Genomic DNA, 22,546 nt, shown 5'->3' with positions numbered 1-22,546 from the left:
TTTACCTTACAATTTTAGTAACTTTAAATTGTGTGGATTTCAACTCCCAGAATTCCCTAGCCAGCATGAAGTTTAGTACCTTACCTAGTACCCTGTTTCCCTCAAAATAAGACATTTCCTGATAATAAGCCCAATCGGGCTTTTGAGCACATGGCAATAAGGCCAAGCACTTATTTCAGGGTTCAAAAAAATATAAGACAGGGTCTTATTTTCGGGAAAACACGGTAGTCAATAAACTAATATAACATTATATTATATATCTCTCTCTCTCTCCCATTAATTCTTGTGAAAAGGCAGTTATGAAGCTCGCAAATGGTGATCATGTGACTGTAGGATGCTGCAACAGCCATAAATATGGGGATTGGTTGCAAAGCTGTTTTGTACGATCACCATTTGTGAACTTCATAACTCTTCAGGTCTTCCTGAAATGTCTGATATTGTCTAATATATTTTCATGGTAATAAAATACATGACATGCAAATCCTTAGATCAGGGCTGCCAAACTTGCACTGTCACGGCAGTGTCATGTGACATATCGGGACTTTTTCCACCTTTGCTAAAGTGGCCGTGGCCAGCACATGATGCATCTGGCCCATGGGCCGCGAGTTTGACAGCCCTGCCCTAGACAGACTGAAGAACCAGCCCCAGACCTTTTATTAAACACCTCAAATAGATAATAGACAGTATTCCTGAGATGTATAGGTACTCCTATACAACTTCATTTATTCATATCAAACATAACTTTTTAGAGACTGCTCGCAGTTACAATGACACTGAAAAAAGTGACAACTAGTCCTTGTACATATGACCTTTGCAGCATCCACTTAGACCAGGGGTCAGCAACCTGCGGTTCTGGAGCCGCATGTGGCTCTTTCACCCCTCTGCTGCAGCTCCGTCGCTCAAAATATGTGTCACAATCGCCAATGTGTGACACCCACCAGAACGCTATTTATTGAGCTTTTCAACCCCCGGTAGCCCAACCATGAATAAATCCAAGAAAAGTTTCAGAAGAAAACAGAACATTTAATTCAACTACATATGCTAGTTTTGTGGCTGCTCAAGAAATAGTCAGGCACAGGAAGGGTGCCTTGTGGCTCCCGGTGTTTTCTTTTCTGTGGGAAACGGGTCCAAATGGCTCTTTGAGTTATTGGCTCCCTGACTTAGACACATGATCAAAATTTGGGCACGTGGCAACTAGCATGTATTTACAACGGTTGCAGAATCCGAGGGTTAGGTGATCACCATTTATGACTTCCCAGTCGGCCTTGAACAAGTAAAATCAATGGGAGAAGCTGAATTTGCTTAACAATATGATTTATTTAACAACTGCAATGATCTGCTTAACAACTGTGGTTAAAAAAAAATCTTAAAATCAGGTGTGACTTGCTTAAATGCCTTACTTAGCAACCGAAATTCTGGTTCCAATTGTAGTCATAAGCACAGGGCTACCTGATTAGATTTGGAAAGATTAATAGCAGGTCGAGATTTTCAGAGTCATAGCATTTATTTTATATGACATGTTTATTGTTGTCAGCATTAGAACTTGAATCTTTCCTATATTTGGCAACTAGACTGGCTGTTTTGAATAAGTGTATCATTGTTTCTTCCTACACAGTACTCAGCAATATAACAAGTCTTCATTATTTTAAGATCAACTTTTAACTGCAGAGAGGGCACCCAGCCACACCTCACTAAAAGTAGTCTTTAGAAAGTTAGTCTTTTATCTGCATATTGTTCCACTGCCCTATAAAACTGCACACTACCGTGCCCTGCTTCATTGTTTTAAAACCCGAATGGCCGGGCTTTACATGCTCGGGATTTGCAAGGAGGAAAAATGACGGGATGAAGGAGGCTCATCTTGGCGAGCGCAGCTGTGTAATTCGAGTTGTACACTTTCCCCCATTTGTTTACTTCTTCGTGCCTTGGCGTTTAAACTGCCTCCAGGAAAGGCGGTTAGTTAACGCACGCCGACAACTTCGAGTCAGCAGACCATATGCATGGCCTCCCAGACGAATGCAATCATTTCTCCTGTCGCCGTTGCAACTGGCAGAGTGACACGAGCCGCCTCATTCGCTATGCTACCACCTGAAGAGACCGAGAGAGGCTGCTCCCAAGCTGACATTGGCAGAAAATATGGCGTTTGCAAACCAACACAACACAATGAAGTATGTGGGCGCAAGGGCGGTGGGGAGGGAGGAACAGAGCGCTCCACTGCAGGTTTATAAATATCACAACTGCCCTAATTTTCTGGGCCTGAAACCAGGGGAAAAAAATTACAAACGTTGGTACGCTGGGTTGCATTTTCAATTCAGCCTCAGCTTGGTCACTTTTAAGAAGCAAAACGTCAATGACGATAACGGCACCGAGGGACTTTCCCGCCTTCTGCCTCATAAAGCAATGCGAAGTAATTTCCCTGCGTTCTAGAGCAAAGGAACGAGAATGTAAACAGAGAAGGTTGATGAACCGAATCTGCCAAAGAAAACCAGGCGGATAATATCCTGTTCTGATCTCAGAAGGGCAATAACTTGAAGCGGAACGGTGAAGCAAGAAAAGCGGTAGCTCCAGACGCTCAATAGCTCCAGACGCTCAGCAGCGCCATTAACCCCCCCCCCCGTTAACATTCCCAACCCCCACCATCTTTATTACTCTCCTTCAGGCAGGGTCCACGGAAAGTCCCTACGCATGCGCACGCGGACCCCCCACCGCTCCCTGTCACGTGGTTTGAGGAGAACCTGGAAAGGAACTCTTCTGTTGGCAAAATTTGTAATGCCCGACTTCCTGTTTACTTCGTAGACGTCACCGGGTTTTTCCTTTCTTGCGTCTTGCCGAAAAGCAGGGAGTTTGCTCGTGTCGTTATAGGAAGTCAGAAAATGGTGGTGTTGGTGAGGAATCCGTTGACCTCGGAGCTGCAATGTGTGACGTTGCCGGCTGAAGGCTGGTCGGTTGGGGATTTTCTCCGTTCCTGGTGCCAAGCGCAGGTAAATAATGAGCGTTCAAATGAAAAAAGTGGGTGGCGTGGGCTCCCCACTATACAAGAAGTGGGTGTCTGGTTTCTTATAATTGACGTCTTTAGAACAAACAAGTTGGGAGGAGTAGTTTTGTATTCTCCTTCGCAGGTGAAGCGGATGCATCAATCACCTTTCCCGAGCCTAGTATTTATATATTTGTTTAGCAAATGAATATAAATATTCTCGATCCGTGGCCACAGTGATCGTTGTTGATGGGACACTGCTTTTTATGGATTGTATACATAAAACTCAAACGTTTTCGAGTGGGTTTTCTTCCCCCCATCTTTTTGTGATTTGTGAAACGTGGCTTTGTGTACAAAATGTATTGTTCACGGTGTCCTACGTAGGTGAACTAGGTTTTGTACAATAATCTTTCTTTTACTGTTTAGTGATTTGCCAATGTGCTATTTAAATAAACAGTTTGAAATTAATGCAATTGCTCTTTCCTATAGATTAAATAGGTCTTGAGATAAATATTCTAATTTTAGTATAATTCTCTTTTCCTTTTTAAAAAATAATTATTTTTAGGCGCTTCCTCAAGATCACTTTTATGTAAAGTGTAATGGTCGATGTATTAATTCTGAAGGTGTACTACAAGATGGAGCTCTTTACAGCGTGGAACCAAGATTATGTGGTGGAAAAGGAGGTTGGTTCACTGCTGCTTCTGCATACTAAACAATATCGTGTGTTTATTTGTTAGACAACTATCTCATCTTTCTTATAGATGACAGATAAAACAACTCCAATGTTTCCACATCAATAATTATGTGAAATTGGCTTGGATGAAAGATAGGGACTGACTCCAAATTATCCAATGAAGTTCCATGATTGAGATTGAATTTGTTTCTTTTAATTATAATGCACTCAGTCCTGAAAAATATAGTAGTGGATCCAGATTGTGGATCCCCAATTAATGGCTACAGACTTGGAAACAATCCAGAATCGCCAATATATAATACATTGTACAATACATAAAGGGTGGAAGATACAATGCATCGGTGCAGTGAGGGAAAAAGAAATAAGTTAAAAAGGGGAGAGGGAAATATATTGCCCATATTTTTATGCTAAAGGTCTTAGCAAAAAACCTGTGTAGTTTGAGATAATGTGACAATAAGAAAACAAAATGACAGTCCTGTACTGGCTAGTTTGCCTTTATAACTTCCCATTGTCGATTATTTTCTAGTAATTAGTGCACAGTTCTAAAACGTTTAGAATCATCTGAAGTGGACCTCTAATGGGGTTAAAAGTTTCCCTTTCATTTGTATCTTTGACTTTTTTTTTTGAATTGATTTATATGCCGCCCTTCTCCGGAGACTCAGGGAGGCTTACAATGCGTTAAGCAATAGCCTTCATACTTCTGTATATTTATACAAAGTCAGCTTATTGCCCCCACAAACTGGGTCCTCAATTTACCTACCTTAGAAAGGATGGAAGGCTGAATCAACCTTGGGCTTGGTGATATTCGAACTTACAGTAATTGCAGACAGCTGGTGTTAATCACAATGCTATTAGTCTGCTGAGCCACCAGGCCCTTGATTTTGTCTAATGAAGGATTTTTGAATCTGGATTAAACAGACTAACAACATATAAAAGGATTTATTTTTGTGTTGCATCATGTTGTGATTCTTGGAGAGTCAATGTTTCTTACACTTAGATTCCTGTTACTGACCTATTTTAATTACCTCTCAGGTTTTGGATCTATGCTCCGAGCGCTTGGTGCTCAAATTGAGAAGACAACAAACCGAGAGGCTTGCAGAGATCTCAGTGGAAGGAGACTTCGAGATGTTAACCATGAAAAAGCGTGAGACATTTAACTAAGTAGAAAACACATGTATTTTGCTCTTATTGCATAGATTTATCAAAAATATTTTTATAATGTATCCATCCATAGATACCCATCATGCTATTGTTTGTTGCAGCAAGCAACATTATGCAGATATCGGAAATGGAGTAAAATAAATTGAATCAAAGAAATTAAGATATTGAGATAAAGAAATATAAATGTAAAGATAAGAAATATAAATATAAATGAGATAACACTCATTTGCACCAATATTATTAACTAATCAGCTTCATACTCCCTGTCCTTGCAGACTATAATTGCTTTCAACTTATTGATACAATACAGTACTTCATGAATTACATTTTGTTCTTTCAACCACTGATATTGGATTTCTTTTTGAGAATCTCAGCTTAATGTAATCACAACTTTTTCCTTTTCATTATTTTCCCTTTTCTTCAACCCATTCACTTTTCCTTCATATTCTTGTCTTCTTTCCAGTTCTCATTTATTCTGTTTCTTATGACCAAAGCAATTTAAAGTACTTCTGTACTGCCCGTTGGCAGTCTCTTACAGAAGGACACGTGGTGAAAGGGGAGCCGCCTGTCGAGCCTAGCAACCTGCTCGACATCGCTAACGCGTGCTGAAAACATCGAGGGACATATACATACTTGGTGGTGGTGGCACTGGGTGAAGGCGGCCGTATGCGGGGTGTGGGGTGGTGGTATCGGGTGCGACGGGATTAGGGCCATTCCGGAGGACACAGCGGCAGCACCTTCCAGAACACGCTGAAGACCAATTACGCCCCTAGAAGAGGGGCGTGGTAATAAACAAGGGCGCGATCTACGCCCCTAAAAGAGGGGCGTGGTAACAAACAAGGGCGCGGTCCTAATGAGTTAATGGAAAGATGGGCTATATAAACGCCCCATTCTTGGTGTAATGTAGCGCCGAGTTCAATCGTGTTTACGAATCACAGTGTGTAGCTGGATGCGGATGCGAATAAACCAGCGTGCCAAAAGAGCTGAATAAGGCTGTAGCTGTGTTTTGATTGCGTCTCGCACGGCATTCCTGAGATCATTCACTTTTGTATTCAATTCACATTTATTCAGCAGCTATTCTGTTATGATTTTATCTTACCACATCATTCCCACTACATTCAACTTACTTTTTTGAACTAGATCCAGTTTAATATGGATCCTTCTTTCTTACAGGATGGCCGAATGGGTGAAACAACAAGCAGAACGGGAAGCAGACAAGGAACAAAGGCGTTTAGAAAGACTGAAGCGCAAATTGGTGGAACCAAAGCATTTTTTTACTAACCCAGATTACCAGCAGCAGTGCCATGAAATGGCAGAGAGACTTGAAGATTCTGTTCTGAAAGGTAGCGCTGAAATAGTTTAGACTCTGTCCTGCATTGCACTTTTGGATTATTGGGCCCTTAGATGTTTTAATTAAATGCTCTGTGAATAAGATAACCCTAGACATTGAACATCTTCTGTATTTTTCTCCTTTTGTTATCAGGCTCTGACCTCTTGTTTTCTCTGCCTTTGATTACTTGCCTGTTTCAGTATCATCTGCTTCCATATTAAAGCAATTTGGCCAGTCTGGTATTCTCCATAGATACTGGATTTTAACTGACTCCTGCCATGAAAAGCAGTTGTTAGAAAATTCAGCTTCCCTGAATAATATAATGGAAAACCCTCTCCCACTCCCCATCCCTCAATCATGTTTGCATTTTGCAGTCAGCTGTGCAGATGATTAATAATAAATTAAGCAAACAGTCAGAAGTTACAGATAAGCTTAATTTGAGGAATGAAGCAAAAAATTAAAAGTTCATTTTTTCCTTAAATTCCTGGTTTTAATGATTTAATGTTTGTATTTCATTTAACATGCTGAAGTCTGATTGCTTTTACTATTTTTAGGTATGCAAGCTTCTTCCAGCACAGTGGTTTCCCCAGAAAGCAGTGAGAGTCGAAAAGGGCCCGCTGATTCTGGAACCGGACCACCATCAGAGAAGAAAAGGTGTTTATGGTAAGCACCACAGTTTTAAGTATAACCATCTGATAAAAATGGCAAGAATAAAAGAGTTGCTTTCTTTAACATTGGTGGCTCTCGCCTTAAAAATTCTGAATGGTAATCTACTTGTGGAATGGGATTTTCTTGCTTCCTCTGCTTGCTAGCATATGTTATTGGAATTGAGGCAATAATTATTCTAAAGCTGTTTAGTACATTGAATGTTTCTGTTGATGTAATGTATTGCAGTGAAACTAGAAGCTAAGCTGTGTTAAAAAATCAGGAGTATTTTACTGATATACTCATTTTCAATATTGGAATTCTCAATTCAATATTGAAATTATTGGAAAGAAATTATTGAAAAGATCTTTTGGCATTCTTTTGCCAGGCAGAATGCTTTATCCTGATCGTTTAAAAATATTTTAAAATGCCATCTAATGTAAAAGTTTACCACTATTGTACTTAGATGGATTTCTGATATTTGGAATGTCTGCCTCTTCCATAATTACGGGGCAGATTTGTTCTTTTATATCACCAATTTTGTTTAATGGTGAAATTATATTCATGTTTTAAAATTCACTTATATGTGACAGGTTAGGTATAGAAGGGTTGGATGATCCTAACAGTTCAGAGTCTAATAGCGATGAAGAAGATGAATCTCCTGGGACGTCAGGAAAATGCTCCACATCATCTGGCAGCCATATCAGTGTGACTGACAATTTAAATGAGTTTCCCAGGAATTCAGAGGACTCTGTAAATTGCAGTTCAGACTCTGATGAGAAATCAGAAGATCAAACAAAGAATGCTAAAAAAGATCTACAAGAAGATTCAACTTTCAGTAAAATTGTAGCCAATGAGAAACATAAAACAACACAGATTCTGAAAGAAGAAAAGCATACAAATGCCTCATGTAGTGAAAAAGCTGCAAGTCCGCTTCAACATGCAGTAAGTATGGTTGTTTTTGATTAAATATATAATTCTTTTTCTTCCTAAATCCATTAGATATCTTTATAAATAGTGCATTTTGAAAACTTCATTCTGGCAGTTCATTATCCATGTCACTTTACAATATTACATCAAAGAGTAACATTAAAACCAAATCAAAGTACAAGAAATGCTGTCCAAAATTTAAACAACCCCATTTCCTCTTCATCTCCCAGTCTTCTCTTTTTCTTTAACAGTTAGACAATATTTTGTAGCCATTGAGCATATACATTCCTCACTGGAAGAGTTTTTCCCCAGTCTCTAAAATGGAGACATAAACTGACTAATTTATCAGTATAAGAATTAACTGAATTATATTTAGTTTAGCCCCATATGCAGGAATATTCTAATTCACAAACTTTTAAAAAATAAGGCATATACACCTCCCAAAGCCATTTTGTTGAAGAAGTGGACATTGCAGAATCACTTAACATTTAAGTCAAGTTAACATTCAAAAGATCACTTTCTTCTTTTGAGATATATATTTAAAATGTTGTATGTTTCTGATTCTTAGGATACTGCAAGAGTCAATCTGATGGAATTCAATTCTTTTGCGGAACTGGAAGCCATAGGACTAGACAAACTAAAGTTTGAACTATTGGCCTTGGGATTGAAATGTGGAGGTACTTTACAGGAAAGAGCAGAACGACTTTTTTCGGTGAGAGGTTTGGCTAGAGATCAAATTGATCCTGCTTTGTTTGCTAAGCCTTCCAAAGGGAAGAAAAAATAAAAATGATGGAATGATTTGTTTTTATACTCCAGGTTTTACAACATTCTTTTCATTCTGCTGCTTTATATAATGTTATCTTTCAAAAGTGAATACAGTGTAAATTTATATACTCCTTAATGCTTTTAACAATATTTTTTGTGATAATGTTAAAAGTACTTGTTCAAGGACGTCTATTTTTTTTTAAAATTTGTTATTGTTCAGTAAAATATTAGTATATTTTATATTCATGTTTAAGTGACAAACATAACAGTACGTTTATTGAAGAAGTCAATATTTTAAGAACATTTTTGCAAGGCTTAATAAAATTGTAATTGTGTTTGATAAAAATTAAATACAATATTCTAATACGGATAATTGAAATCAAACATGGACACTGTTGAACTTATTCCAATCAATACTTAACTTTGTAACTGCTACAAGAATTCAGATGAACAATTTATTGCTATTGGTCTGGGCAATTGTCCATCAGGCGGCTTCTATAGTAATAACATTCAGACTTTGGAAGCAAACATTGTTCAGGCCTTTTTAAACAGTCAAAACTGGATAGTTCTTTCAATAAACTAAATTGGGATTATATATAAACTCTTCTTTTTTGTCAAATGTTTATTAAAATCTTAGTTTGCTCATAACAAAGATTGGGCACTTACTTTTTGAATTATCCAAGGGTTGATTTGCTCACTATCATATAAATGTGGATTGTATTAGGATAAACTACATAAACAATCTTATCTCTCTTCTATTATCTGTTCAATAAAAGCTGGTACCATGTCTAAAAAACAAAAACAATGTGATGAAGGTCTTGAATTAAAACTAGGGATATCCAAGTTCATATCCCCCTTCAATGCTGACTTCGGACCAATCACTCACTATAAGCCCAACGTATCTCACAGGATAATTGTTTGGAGAAAAGTGCAGGGGAGAGTGCTTTATGTGCTCCATGAGCTCCTAGAAGACAGGAGAGTGTAAATAGGATTAAATTATATAGAACAGACAGACAAAGTTTATTGATCTTCTCGCATCCTGTTTTCTAATAAAGTCACATTGGCTTACAGGGGTTCTCAAATAGTTTTCCATCCAGCTGCATCCTGATGGTGATTTTGTTCCTCAAGTCATCAATTTGTAGCAGCTGTATCGATAGTTTTTCTTCATGACAATATGCCCAAAGGTGCCTTCTTGCTTTAGTTGGGCACCTTTATGCCTTGGGTGATCCCATTGGGAACATACATTTTTGGCATATACTCCCAACATTTTTCTCTCGACCCTCTCAGGAACTCCTCAACATCACAACAGTGAGGCAGTATAGCAGGGCTTGGGTGGGGGATGCTCCGTATAAGTATGTATGTATATATGTCTGTATAGAATTCTGTTTTAGGTTTGCTTCTAATAACAGTGATAAATGTGTACAATTAAGTTTATGTCTTGCGAATTGGCTGTGCAAACAACACGTGTTTCTGAAGCTAGTAGCTGGAAAGCTGCATTCAGAAGAGGCCTACATGCATGTAGATAAACTTGCCAAGAAGAAACCAGCAATGCTTAAAAGAGGCAGACAACCACTGTTGCTTTATAAAAGAAACATGAAGTGCTGCTTTCGTTGGACAAAACTGATTTCCTCAGAGACTGCTAAAATGTGAATTGACCAAAACACTGTTAGCAGTCTCCAAACAACGGTTTGGCACTGAAATAGTCTAGGTGTGGCAATTTATAAAAGCTGTTTGGGAGCTGGATGTGACACCCTTCCCTCTCCCTCATCAAAGGACAAGGTGAAGAGCCAGATCTTCATGGCTCTTCTAAACAATAATAAATAAACAATAACAGAACAGAATGGGGGGGGGGGCATCCAGATCTTGGGTGATAGGAATGGAGGAAACCTCATTCCAGGCAGCAGGTGCTGCTACAGAGAAGGTATGCTTCCAGGATTCCAATAGATGATGTTTAATTCAAGGAAATCAGAGTGCACCAACCATGCGGGATCAAGTTGACTATAGTGATGTTATGGGAGACAGGTGGATCTTCAAGTAAGGGCCTTATGCCATATAAGTAATGCTTTATAGGTAACAATCAGCACCTTGAATTGCATCTAGAAGCACATTGGCAACCAAAGCAACTTGTGAAGCAGAAATGTTACATGGCATACATGTAACATTTCTAGATGAGAAGGTGTTGTGACCTAGGCTTCCTGAGTCATTAAAACACACGAGTAGTCCCAAAAACCCCTTTTATTGCAATAGCTGTGAATTATGTTCATTCACGGCTGAGTTCCAATTAGTTGCAAAAAGTCCTTTGGGAGAAGTCCTTCGGGATAATCACCAACCTTTATCTCCCTTGACACTCTGCCAAAGATCTATTGGCAAAGCCCCACGGAGTCCAGAATCAAACAGATGCCGACTGGGAACAGAATTAACAATGTTGCTTTCGTGCAAAGAGCCCACATGCCTTTGCTCCTCTTTTAAGCCTTATGGGAGGGGCCAATCAGCCTTACTCCCGAGTTGTCCCTTTAGTTTTAATTGTTCTTTCCTTCTGTCAGCTCTGCATGCGCGCACTAGGAACAGGCTCCTCCTGTTCCTCTGCCTCTCTGATATCCGACTGGAGGCTCCGGAATCCACACATAACTCTCAGATGGCCCTGGCCCCATCTCTGCCTCCGACACAGAGCCCTCGTCCGAGCCTTCCCCAGACTCCAGGACTGGCCCATGTTCCTCCCCAGCCTCTTCACTGTCTGACTCTGCTGCCAGCTCCACAGGCTGCTGGCGGACCACAACAGAAGGGCAGAATATAAGATTAATAAATAAATTCCAAATCAAGATCATACTGTTTGTGCTGCTGCATTATGGGTCAGTTGAAATTACTGGGTGGTCTTCAAATGCAGCCCCATGTAGGAAACATTACAGAAGTCAAGCTATGAAGTGTCTAGGACAGAGATGTCAAACTCAAGGCCCAGGGGTCGGATTTGGCCCATGGTGTGCTTAAATCTGGTCTATGGGGCTGCCCTGGAAACAGTGAAGAACTGGTCTGTGGTGCTTCTACCAGCAAAAATGGGAGTTCGGGAGGGCTACTTGCGGCCCTCCTAGGCCCCATTTTCAGCCATGATGCCTGATGCAGCCCTCTGCCAGCGAAAACAGACCTCCATTTTTGCTGCCAGAGGGCTGCAGGAGACTGTAGCAGCTGTAAACGGGACCTGGGGGGCACACATGCCACCCCCAAGCTCTTTTCGCTAGCAGAGGGCTGTAGGAGGCCATCACAGCCGAAAATGGACTCGGGAGCCCGTTTTCGCTGGCAGAGCGCTCGGGCCACCACAGGCGCTCCTGATACGAGTGACATCAAACTGGCCATGCCCACCCAGGCCCCTGAGGTCAAACATAACTCTGATGCAGCCCTCAATGAAATCAAATTTGACACCCCTGGTCTAGGGCGTGAGCAACTGCCTTAAGGCTCCCCCATTTTGGAAAGGGTCAACTGATATACCAGGTGGAATTGTACAAAGAACTTCCTTGCCACAACTAATATCTGCTTTTGAACACACACACACACACACACACACACACACACACACACACACACACACACACACACGATTGAAGAGGGAAGTGCAACCCAATCCTGGATAGAAAGATGGAATATTTCATCTGAAAATTTCAAACACCCACAGCCACTCAGTCTTGGTAAGATTGAGTTGGAAATGATTCCTCTCCATCCAAACCCATACAGCTTCCAGGTACTGGGACAGAACTATTATACCATTTGCAATAAAGGTAGATCTAAAACCAATTAGAAACAGTTGGGAAAAAAATTTCAGCAGCTTGTGCCTACTTATGTGTGCATTTTTGATACTTTGTATACATACATTCAATACACATTTGTATGTACAGGAAAAAGTGTAAATTGACAAAGTTTAAGATCTAAAGATTGGATGAAATGGGTCCAGACATTAAGAAATACAGATAGAATTTTGATTTATAAATTGAAATAAAAATAGAGTTGTATATATTGGAAATTAAGATTTGTGGTGATAAAATAGTAAGGTAAATACTTAGATCAAGAGGATAAAATATTTCTTAAATTTGTGTTTTGATATTGATGTTAAAAGAAGTAATGGAGAAAATTTAGGAAAGAGTTAGAATGCACTTTGATTTATATTTGGATATAAAAATGAGTGGAGTTTATTTGGGAATTAAGATTTGTGGTGATATAATAGTATGGCCTAAATTAAGATGTTAGAATTTATGTTAAAATTTTTTGTTTTGATTTGTAATTTTAAAAGATGCAATGAGGAAATTTTGAATGGAGTTTGTTAAAAAATGTAAACGATTGTACCTATTTATGACCGGATCAAGACTTTGTTCTTAAAAGATATATTTTATGTTTATGTTTGAAAAAAAATTTTTTTTTAAAAAAAAGAAAAAAAGAAAAAAGAAAAAGGGATTGGCAATTTCTTTCCTGGAATGGAAGGTGGGAGTTCCCAGCAGTAGGAAATTACCTAATTCAAGGATGTGGTTGCCTGCTGTTCAGATCTTGCAAGCTCTTGCATATTGTCTCAATCTACACAAATTCTTAAGTTGGTTTAAAGATATCATCAAGCATAGGACAGGAGCAATTTAAAGTAAATGAGAATATGCCTTTGGAAAAGTCCAGAAAAGGAGAAAGAGAAGCATAATGTGAGAGCAACTCAAAAAGCAAACTGTACCCCTTTCTTATGGAGAAACAGTTTATTAGAATCTACAGATAAACCTTGATGTACAACTATTCATTTAATAGCCATTCAATATTATGACAGTACTGGAAAAAATAACATGACCAGTCCTTACAAAACCATCACAGCATCCTTGCAGTCACATGATCAAAATTCAGGCACTTGGGAACTGACATACATTTAAAACAGTTCCAATGTCCTAGGGTCATATATTGTCGTTTGAGACTTTCCCAGAGCACTTCTAACAAGCAAAGTCTATGAGAGAAGCTGGATTCACTTAACAACCATGGCAAGATGATTGTATAATTGAGCACAAGTCAATGCATCACTTAGCAGCAGATGTTCTGGTCTCAATTGTGGTAAGTTGAGAACTACCTTAATTGGTGAAGGATAAAGAAAGGGAAGGTACAAGGCAAAGTAGCTGGAAGGAATAAAAACTGCAAATAAAGACTTAGGAATCACTGCAGGAAAAACATAGAAGGAATAGAGTGACTGTGATGACTCACAATAGCAGTTAAGCAGGGGTGGGTTCTAAATTTTTTTACTACCGGTTCTGTGGGCGTGGCTTATTTTGTGGGTATGGCTTGGAGGTCATGTGACTAGGTGGGCGTGGCTAGCTGGTCAGAGTCATTTCTGGAAAGTCCTCACATTTATGAGCAGTCCTCGCACTTACGACCCGACTCATTTGTTTGCTTTTAACACTGATCAGCTGTATGACGGCCCTTTGAAGCCCCGCGGCAAGAGTTTAAACAGTTTTTTCCCCTCTGGTCATCAGCTGGGACTCAGGAGGCAGCAATAGATTGGGGGTGGGACCAAATAAAAGGTAAGAATAATGTGGTGGGGTGGGAGGGCGGGGGGGGAGAACCGGTTCGGTGACGTCATATCGTCACCACTACCGGCTCGGCCGAACCGGACTGAACCGGGAGGAACCCACCACTGCAGTTAAGTATTTATGGAAGAAATTGTGATCAGAACATACCCAACTATGAACTGTCTGGCAAGGAAAAGACCATTCTCCCCTCCCCCAGTATTTAGCTCCTTTATCAAATTATTGTAACCATTACTGTTTCTCTAATGTTCAGAAAGGATCTACCCTCTATGCTTTAACCACATTAGATCAAGCTCTTTTTTTTTAATTTACTTGCCATATGAAAGCCATTCCAACAGTCTTTGAAAATGTTATCATATTTCCACTCAATCTGACCTTGTTATTCTTTAAGGGGGTTGTGAATCTATAAATTTACTAGTTTGATTATGAAAAACTGGTTTTTTTGGTTAAAAATAAAATATTAACTCAACTACCAATGATTCAGCTGATAATTTTTTATTTTCACCTGCATCCTAATACTGTACACAGATCTTAGATCTGACTTTAAATATGATAGCAGTTTTCTGCCATTAGAGGGCAGTCAGCACCTGCTGAAGCAATGAGCTGATATTTGGCTGACAACAGCTTGATCGAAATTTATTTTCAGGGGCGAAAGAGTTTGTCACTTTTCCGTGACAGGACCTGGGTTTTTGGAACCGGTACCTTGTTGAGATCAGGATGGCTCCTATGGTGGGCTCATATCAGAATATGCTGATGGAATTCTTCCGAAGATGTTTGTGCGTAGGTTTTTGTCCTGTTGACTTGGCTTCTGACTTTGTTTTGAGATATTATTGGTTATGGGTACAGTTACCATGAACATTTTACATTATGTATTTATTAACTGCCAAGTATCCCAGTGTATTATGTGATTTACTTGCCAGTCAGTCAAATCAAATAACTAAATAAATAAATTCAAACATTAGCCTACTATTATTTACTCAGAGCTAAACATTTGATCTGCCTGATGAATATGTTTCCCCCTTTACTTATAGAACTACGGTAAGTTGTTTATAGTATAAGACCAGACTATTGCAGGGTAAGATTGATTGATTGATTGATTGATGGTTTAAACTTTCATATTCCACAGGGAAGCTTAGAGGAGAAGAAAAATATTCAAAGCAGAAAAATAATGTCAAATAAAAGGAAAATATTTACAAGTCTGACAACTGATAAATCTCATTTTTATTGTTAAATATGAGTCATTAAAAAGCAAACAAATCGATGCCCTAAAAACTACACACATAATTTACACAGTATAAAGAGACATGAAACTCAACTTTTCAGTCTAACGAGATCTAAAGATTAAGAGGATTTATCTTCCTCCTACAGTTTCTGTTCCCTTACAGCTATTAGGAATGTTATATCTGGACACTGAAATATCTAGTAACTCTAGTGGTATTTTAATTGCTAATTTTAACTGTGTTTACTGATTATAATCTCTTTTGAGTGTTTTTTATGATTGATGAACCAATTCAGCTGCTAGACATTTAAATATCAGACCTACACAAAGAAGTAAGGCCCATTCAGTAATAAATGTTATGTCTTCTACCTACTGCTAACTAGATATACCTTAGGATCCCAGCAACAATGTAGGAGGGATTGCTGGATTAGATGCTCCATGCAAGCACCATACAGTAGGGACAAGAGTCCTGCCATGCAAGGATTCACAAGGATTCCACTGGGGGTGTTATTCAGCAGGTTCTGACAGGTTCTGGAGAACCAGTAGCGGAAATTTTGAGTAGTTCGGAGAACCAGCAAATACCACCTCTGGCTGGCCCCAGAGTGGAGTGGGAATGGAGATTTTGCAATATCCTTCCCCAAGAGTGGGGTGGGAAGGGAGATTTTACAGTATCCTTCTCCGGCCATGCCCACCAAGCCATGCCTACAGAACCGGTAGTAAAAAAATTTGAATTCCACCACTGGATTCCACCTTTCCAGGTTCCCATTCTTTGCCTTTACCAGTTTTTGAGACCACATCCTTATTTTGAACTGTTAGGTGAATGAAGGACATTCTCTTTATTTGGTATATTGGCCACCTCATGGTTGAGTTCCTACCTAGGCTGATGGACTCAGATGTGGTTGAGTCCTCAGAATTTCTTATCTTTAATAATAGCAATAGCACTTAGACTTATATACCAATTCACAGTGCTTTACAGCCCTCTCTAAGCAGTTTACAGAGTCAGCATATTGACTGCAACAATCTGGGACCTCATTTTACCAACCTTGGAAGGATGGAAGACTGAATCAACCTTGAGCCTGGTGAGATTTGAACTGCCAAATTACAGGCAGCCAGCAGTCAACAGAAGTAGTCTGCAGTACTGCACTCTAACCACTGTGCCATTTCAGCTCTTAATCAGCTGAAGGCTACTTGATGGTGTGATTAAGGATCTTGTGGCTGCCATGGAGTACTTGAAACAAGTCAGACTTTTGATCTGGTGTTAATTCTAGAGCAGTGGTTCTCAACCTTCCTAATGCCGCGACCCTTTAATACAGTTCCTCATGTTGTGGTGACCCCCAACCAGGGGTGGGTTCTAAATTTCTTTTACTACCGGTTCTGTGGGCGTGGCTTATTTTGTGGGCGTGGCTTGGAGGTCATGTGACCGAGTGGGCGTGGCTAGCTGGTCATGTGACCAGGTGGCCATGGCTATGTGTATAGGGACTACTCAGAGGGCTGAAAAAAAGTCATTTCTGACAGGTCCTCGCACTTTTGACTGGTCCTCACACTTATGACCATCCTCACATTTATGCCTGTGCAGCATTCTTAACAACCATGTCACTCATTTCACAACTGCTTCTCTTCAACATGGTATAAGATAGGGCAAAAAACGTAAAATGTGAGGACAGTCGTAAATTCGAGGACTGGTCAAAAGTGCGAGGACCAGTCAAAAATAACTTTTTCAGCCCTCTGAGTAGTCCCTGTGCACAAAAGGACTACCCAGAGGGCTGAAAAATGTGATTTCTGACAGGTCCTCGCACTTTTGACCGGTCTTCGCAGTTATGACTGGTCATCATTTATGCCCATTGTAGCATTCTTAACAACCATGTCACTCATTTCACAACTGCTTCTCTTCACCATGGTGACAAGATAGGGCAAAAACGTAAAATGTGAGGACAGTCGTAAGTTCGAGGACTGGTCAAAAGTGCGAGGACCAGTCAAAAATAACTTTTTCAGCCCTCTGAGTAGTCCATATGCACAAAAGGACTACCCAGAGGGCTGAAAAAAGTGATTTCTGATAGGTCCTCGCACTTTTGACCGGTCTTTGCACTTATGACTGGTCATCATTTATGCCCATTGTAGCATTCTTAACAACCATGTCACTCATTTCACAACTGCTTCTCTTCACCATGGTGACAAGATAGGGCAAAAACGTAAAATGTGAGGACAGTCGTAAGTTCGAGGACTGGTCAAAAGTGCGAGGACCAGTCAAAAATAACTTTTTCAGCCCTCTGAGTAGTCCATATGCATAAAAGGATACAGCAATAGAGAGGGATGAAGGAAGGGAAGGGAAATTAGAATAGGAGTGAAGGTAAGAGAGGGAGGAAGAGAGGAGGAGAAGGAGAAAGAGGAAGTAGGGAGAAGAAGAAGAGGGGGGGAAGAGAAAGTAAGTAAGAAAGAAAAGACAAAGGTGGTAGGTTTGAGGAGAAAGATTGCTGTACAATAAAAAAGATGAAAGGGAAGAAAGCCAACCCCAAACAAATATAAAGATATTAAGATAAAGAATGAATTGTTAAACTTTAAAGAATAAAAGAGAACAAATATGAATAAATAACAATAATTAGAAACACACATACAAACATACAACATACTTTCTTTGAACAGAGTATTTGGCCGGTCCACAAATTTAAACAGTTGTAGGAGGTTAGCAGCCACCCCTTTCCTAGAAGAATGAAATATTTTGGGAAATATTAAAAAGGCAGAATATTATATTTCCCTGGATGAGAAATGGAGAAGCATATTTTACAGACAACGCAGCTCCCACCTTCCTGCCCCCCACCCTTTGTTAATGGGCCAGAGGCAGAAAGTCAATCCTTTGTCAAAGGACATTTGCAACACAATGTCAGCAACAGAAACTAACACAATGGGCCCCATCAAGCCATGTGATCCTGTCCACTATTAAAACATCTTTCCAAACAGTCTCCATGTTTCCAGTGTCTTTTTCCCCACTTTGAGCAGAACCCAGAAGGATATTTCTTCCAACACAGTATTTAGTCATTTCAATTAAATTTACAATTTCTGTATTTCCTTTTTACCATATTTATTCCTCAACTATTTTTTAAAAAAACCAATATTACCCTTCATCCTCATCTCTAATCTTAATCAAATTCAATTTTTCCCTTCTATTCTATATTATACCCCTTTGCATTGTCATCTATTTTTATATCCATCCTCACATTGGTTAATTATGTAATACAGTTGTTTAATACAAATTCAACATTTTAATATAAATCAATTAGTTATATAACTATCTTTTTTGTATATTTATCAATATGAACATGAATATTCCAATTATTTCCATGCAATCCAATTTCTTACAAATCAATTAATTATATTTACCAATAATAATAAACCAAATAATTTCCCCCATATATTCCTCCAAACCACAACTTAACCATTTCTACTTTCAACACAATATACAATTAATAGTATCTCAATTATTACAATTCCCTAGTTAAATAGAACTTTTTTTCTTTTGTGTTTTAAAATGTTGAACCTCCTCTTGCCCTAAATTTCCCATTGTTTGCAGTTTTGTACCTACCTTTTTTGGTGAGGAAAAAGAAAAAGAAACCTCTCTGCCTCATTTTGTCACGTTGCAGCTAAGACCCTGCTTTCGCTTTCTCTTTTCAGTATAGCTAGGGGAAAAAAACTTGCTCCAGGAATTTACCTCTTTGCAGCTAGCTCTTTGAAGCCCCGCGGCAAGAATTTAAAGCTTTTTTTCCCTCTAGCCACCAGCTGGGACTCCGGAGCAGCAATAGATTGGGAGTGGGCGGGGTAAGCCAACGGCGACCGGGCGATCCAGCAGAGGCAGAGGGTGAGTGAAGGCAGGGGGGGGGGCGAGAGAGGGCTTTGGCGACCCCTGGGAAATGGCCGTTCGACCCCCAAAGGGGTCGCGACCCCCAGGTTGAGAACCGCTGTTCTAGAGGAAAGTGGTTTTTATATGGGGCAGCATTGCCCTAGACAGATTACTTAGTGAATGTTGGTTGCTGCAGCATGCTTTCCTCAGATTGTTCTGCTTCCCAGAAGTTAAGGTTTCCAGTTGGCCTCAGGTGGTCTGAGAATTTGACTTTCCACTCTATCAGTACTCTAGCTGAGATTATAATACCAAGACTGGTTACAGTGGCTTCCAAGTACTGCATGTTTGAAATCAGAACCCTTATGATCTTATGATATAATGTGCAGTTTGGGGTAATGAAATGGGATGAATCTGATCAAACTTTTTGTGGGTGCTATTGTTTTGCCTATATTCCAGTGATTAGGTAGGAAAATAAGGAATTGGTTTTCTTTTCTTCTTAATTACATTTGAAGATATCTGGCAGCTTTGTGAGCAGATTGCATGGTTCTTCACAGAAGAAATCACTTGAATCCATGCCAAGTTGATGCCCCTCTGGGTAATTCTGTATATTAAATACCTTATCTAGCATATTGTTATGTTAGAAGCCTAAAATCTTCTCAGTTTTGTAACTTGTCTCTTGAGGTATACATTACCTGAAGTCAAGGAACACATTACCTAGATTCTTTGGCAAACAGCTTGAGTCATTCAGATGAATAATATGTACTAAAAGAGAGACAAGAGAAGTACAACCCCTCTCCCCTTCTCTCTTGGTATATGATTGCTATAACTGAACATGGTAGATTATGAGAGCACTTCAAAACCTGGAGATTAGAGGCATCGCTTTATGGTGATGCTACTCTTCCCTGTCTAAGAACAATCAGAAGATGGTATTGGGAGACCAATCCTATAGTTGCTGGAAAGAATTTTAAGTGGTTTGGGAGCTAGTTGCCATCCGAATGCTAAATGTCTAGGTGCTAGTTGCCATCAGCTATATTTTTCTTTTCTTATGAGTCCAGGATTGAATATTTGAAGAGCTTCCATATGATAGTAGAATAAGATTAATCTGAACAAATTATAGTTGTTGCTAATACTGGGATTGGAATTCAGGAATTGGAGCTATGTCTATTTTATTTATTTATTTATTTATTTATTTACTTACTTACTTACTTACTTACTTACTTACTTACTTATTTATTTATTTAATTTATTGGTTGCCCATCTTATCATAGGTACCCCCGTCTGAAGCCAGTCGGGCTTCAGACGGGGGTACAGCACGGAAACGGCATTGGTCGCATTGGTGGATGATCTCTGGAGGACTCGGGACAGAGGTTGTTCCTCTGTTCTGGTCCTATTAGATCTCTCAGCGGCTTTTGATACCATCGACCATGGTATCATGCTGCAGCGGTTGAGGGGGTTAGGAATAGGGGGCACCATGTTGCGGTGGTTCTCCTCCTTCCTCTCCGACTGCTCGCAGTTTGTGTTGGCAGGGGAGCAGAGGTCGACCTCGAGGCGCCTCACTTGGGGGTGCCGCAAGGGTCGGTCCTCTCATCCCTTCTGTTCAACATTTATGTGAAGCCGCTGGGTGAGATCATCCGTGGTTTTGGGGTGAGGGTACATCAGTACGCTGATGACACTCAGCTGTACATCTCGACCCCAGACCATCCCAATGATGCCCTTGACGTGATGTCCCGCTGCCTGGAGGCTGTACGGTTCTGGATGGGGAGAAATAGGCTCAGACTCAACCCTTCCAAGACCGAGTGGCTGTGGCTACCGGTGTCCCGGTATAGTCAGCTGATGCCATCGCTGTCTATAGGGGGTGAACATACAACCGAGCTTCTATGGTAAGATAAATTGCCACTTCATAATGGCAACCCCACTCCTTATTATACTTTAAATTACAAAACCATAGCTTTTTTCAAATAGTTTTTTGACAGTTCTATATTGTTTAAGGAAATTATTGATGTTTTACATTTTTGTAAACTGCCTAGAGCCATTGAGATAATTCTTTGTCCCAACCTAGGCAATTTTCAGATTGCTGAACTCTAACTCTCAGATTATGTGTAATGGCTAAACTAATTGGGGAATTCTTGGAGTTGAAGTTGACACATCTGGTCATTGTCCAGGTTGGGTAAAAAATATCTTAAACAAATAAAGAAATGGTCACTTGATAACCTTAATCTGTATAAATTACACAGTGAAATTATGTTGTTGTTAGAATTTTGCAGCATTTCAAATTCCATTCCCCAGAGATTTAGAAATGTGTTTTTGAGCACATCGGGCATGAATATAGTCTTTTTGCAGACTCACATGGCATCCTTCGCAGCTCCTATGAGATCCTGGGAAAAGAGAGTGGCTTTAAAATGTTGCAAACATTGCTATTTTGCAAACTCTAAAAGCAATTTTTTTGAAATCAAATCTAACACATTGTACAATTTTAGTTAAGCAACAGCAGAAAAATAAAAATTCCTAATTTGTACAATTATCAGTTATATCAATTAATGCCTACTTGATTTCTTAACATGTGTATGTACAATACACAAGAGATATGCAGCTCTCTTTCAGGAAAAAAACACATTTTGTGAATTTTAAAGTTTAACTTATTTATTTTGTTATCGTTTATAGCAAAATAATGGTAATTTATTCACTGAGGATAGCAGAGAATATTACTGATTGAAAGGCACATCTTCCAAATGAGATACTGTAGAGTTTCAGCAATTTCATCTTTGAAGATTATACCTTTCTCTGATATATGTGTGGATGACAGTATCAACCCTTCAAGGGTATGGCATGGATTGCTGAATTGACTTTATTGGAATAAATCACATTATGACTTAATATGATATAGGCATCATGTCAGAGCTATATGCTTTTCTTTCATGCTAGTGAACAACATATTTATTTATTTATTTAAAAGGTAAAGGTTCCCCTCCCACATATATGCTAGTTGTTCCTAACTCTAGGGGGCGGTGCTCATCTCCGTTTCAAAGACAAAGAGCCAGTGCTGTCTGAAGACAGCTCCGTGGTCATGTGGCCGGCGTGACTAAATGCTGAAGGCACACGGAACACTGTTACCTTCTCACCAAAGGTGGTCCCTATTTTTCTACTTGCATTTTTACATGCTTTCAAACTGGCAGAAGATTTATTTATTTACATTCCTTCTATTTATATAGCTGCCCAACTCAAACCAGTGATTCTGAACAGCAAACAACAATAAAAATAATTAAAAAGAAATTAAATACAAATAGCAGCCAAAAGGTATTTTAATCCATTGGTGTCAGCATAATCAGGAAATTGAGTCCTTGGCTCATTCAGGACCCCAGGTAAGGGCATATAGCCAGGTTTTCAAGGCCTTCTAAAAGGCCAGCAGGGTTGAAGCCATCCTAATCATAGCAGAAAGAAAGTTTCAGAGGGCAGACTCTATAGCAC

General features: G+C 39.5%; 1 protein-coding gene across 2 annotated transcripts; it reads left to right on the top strand.

Annotated features, from left to right (window-relative positions):
* The first annotated feature begins 1,987 nt into the window (after positions 1-1,987).
* Positions 1,988-9,097, top strand: SDE2 (SDE2 telomere maintenance homolog). 2 transcript variants are annotated; one of them, XM_070949535.1, is made up of 8 exons: positions 1,988-2,165; positions 2,860-2,978; positions 3,537-3,654; positions 4,698-4,809; positions 6,000-6,169; positions 6,711-6,819; positions 7,395-7,746; positions 8,300-9,097. In XM_070949535.1, exons 2-8 carry the CDS (start codon positions 2,871-2,873, stop codon positions 8,513-8,515), a joined length of 1,185 nt encoding a protein of 394 aa, XP_070805636.1. In that variant the 5' UTR covers positions 1,988-2,165; positions 2,860-2,870; the 3' UTR covers positions 8,516-9,097. The 2 variants fall into 2 exon arrangements, with proteins under 2 accessions (XP_070805636.1, XP_070805628.1); XM_070949527.1 differs by lacking the exon at positions 1,988-2,165 and having other exon boundaries at positions 2,706-2,978.
* The last annotated feature ends 13,449 nt before the right edge of the window (positions 9,098-22,546 follow it).

Source organism: Pituophis catenifer, unplaced genomic scaffold, assembly GCF_029215685.1.
Source record: "Pituophis catenifer annectens isolate HBS135680 unplaced genomic scaffold, rPitCat1.0.hap2 SCAF_1, whole genome shotgun sequence".
In the NCBI taxonomy this organism is placed as follows: Eukaryota; Metazoa; Chordata; class Lepidosauria; order Squamata; family Colubridae; genus Pituophis; species Pituophis catenifer.
Note: the sequence above shows the minus strand (reverse complement) of the source record. Positions and strands in the feature narration are given on the sequence as shown.

What these genes read in the sequence shown, in the direction of transcription:
- SDE2 (XM_070949535.1), top strand. Translation starts at nt 2,871, where the DNA reads ATGGTGGTGTTGGTGAGGAATCCGTTGACCTCGGAGCTGCAATGTGTG. An exon ending in ATTATGTGGTGGAAAAGGAG is followed by an intron (nt 3,655 to 4,697) that starts GTTGGTTCACTG and finishes ATTACCTCTCAG; the next exon opens with GTTTTGGATCTATGCTCCGA. An exon ending in GAGAAGAAAAGGTGTTTATG is followed by an intron (nt 6,820 to 7,394) that starts GTAAGCACCACA and finishes TATATGTGACAG; the next exon opens with GTTAGGTATAGAAGGGTTGG.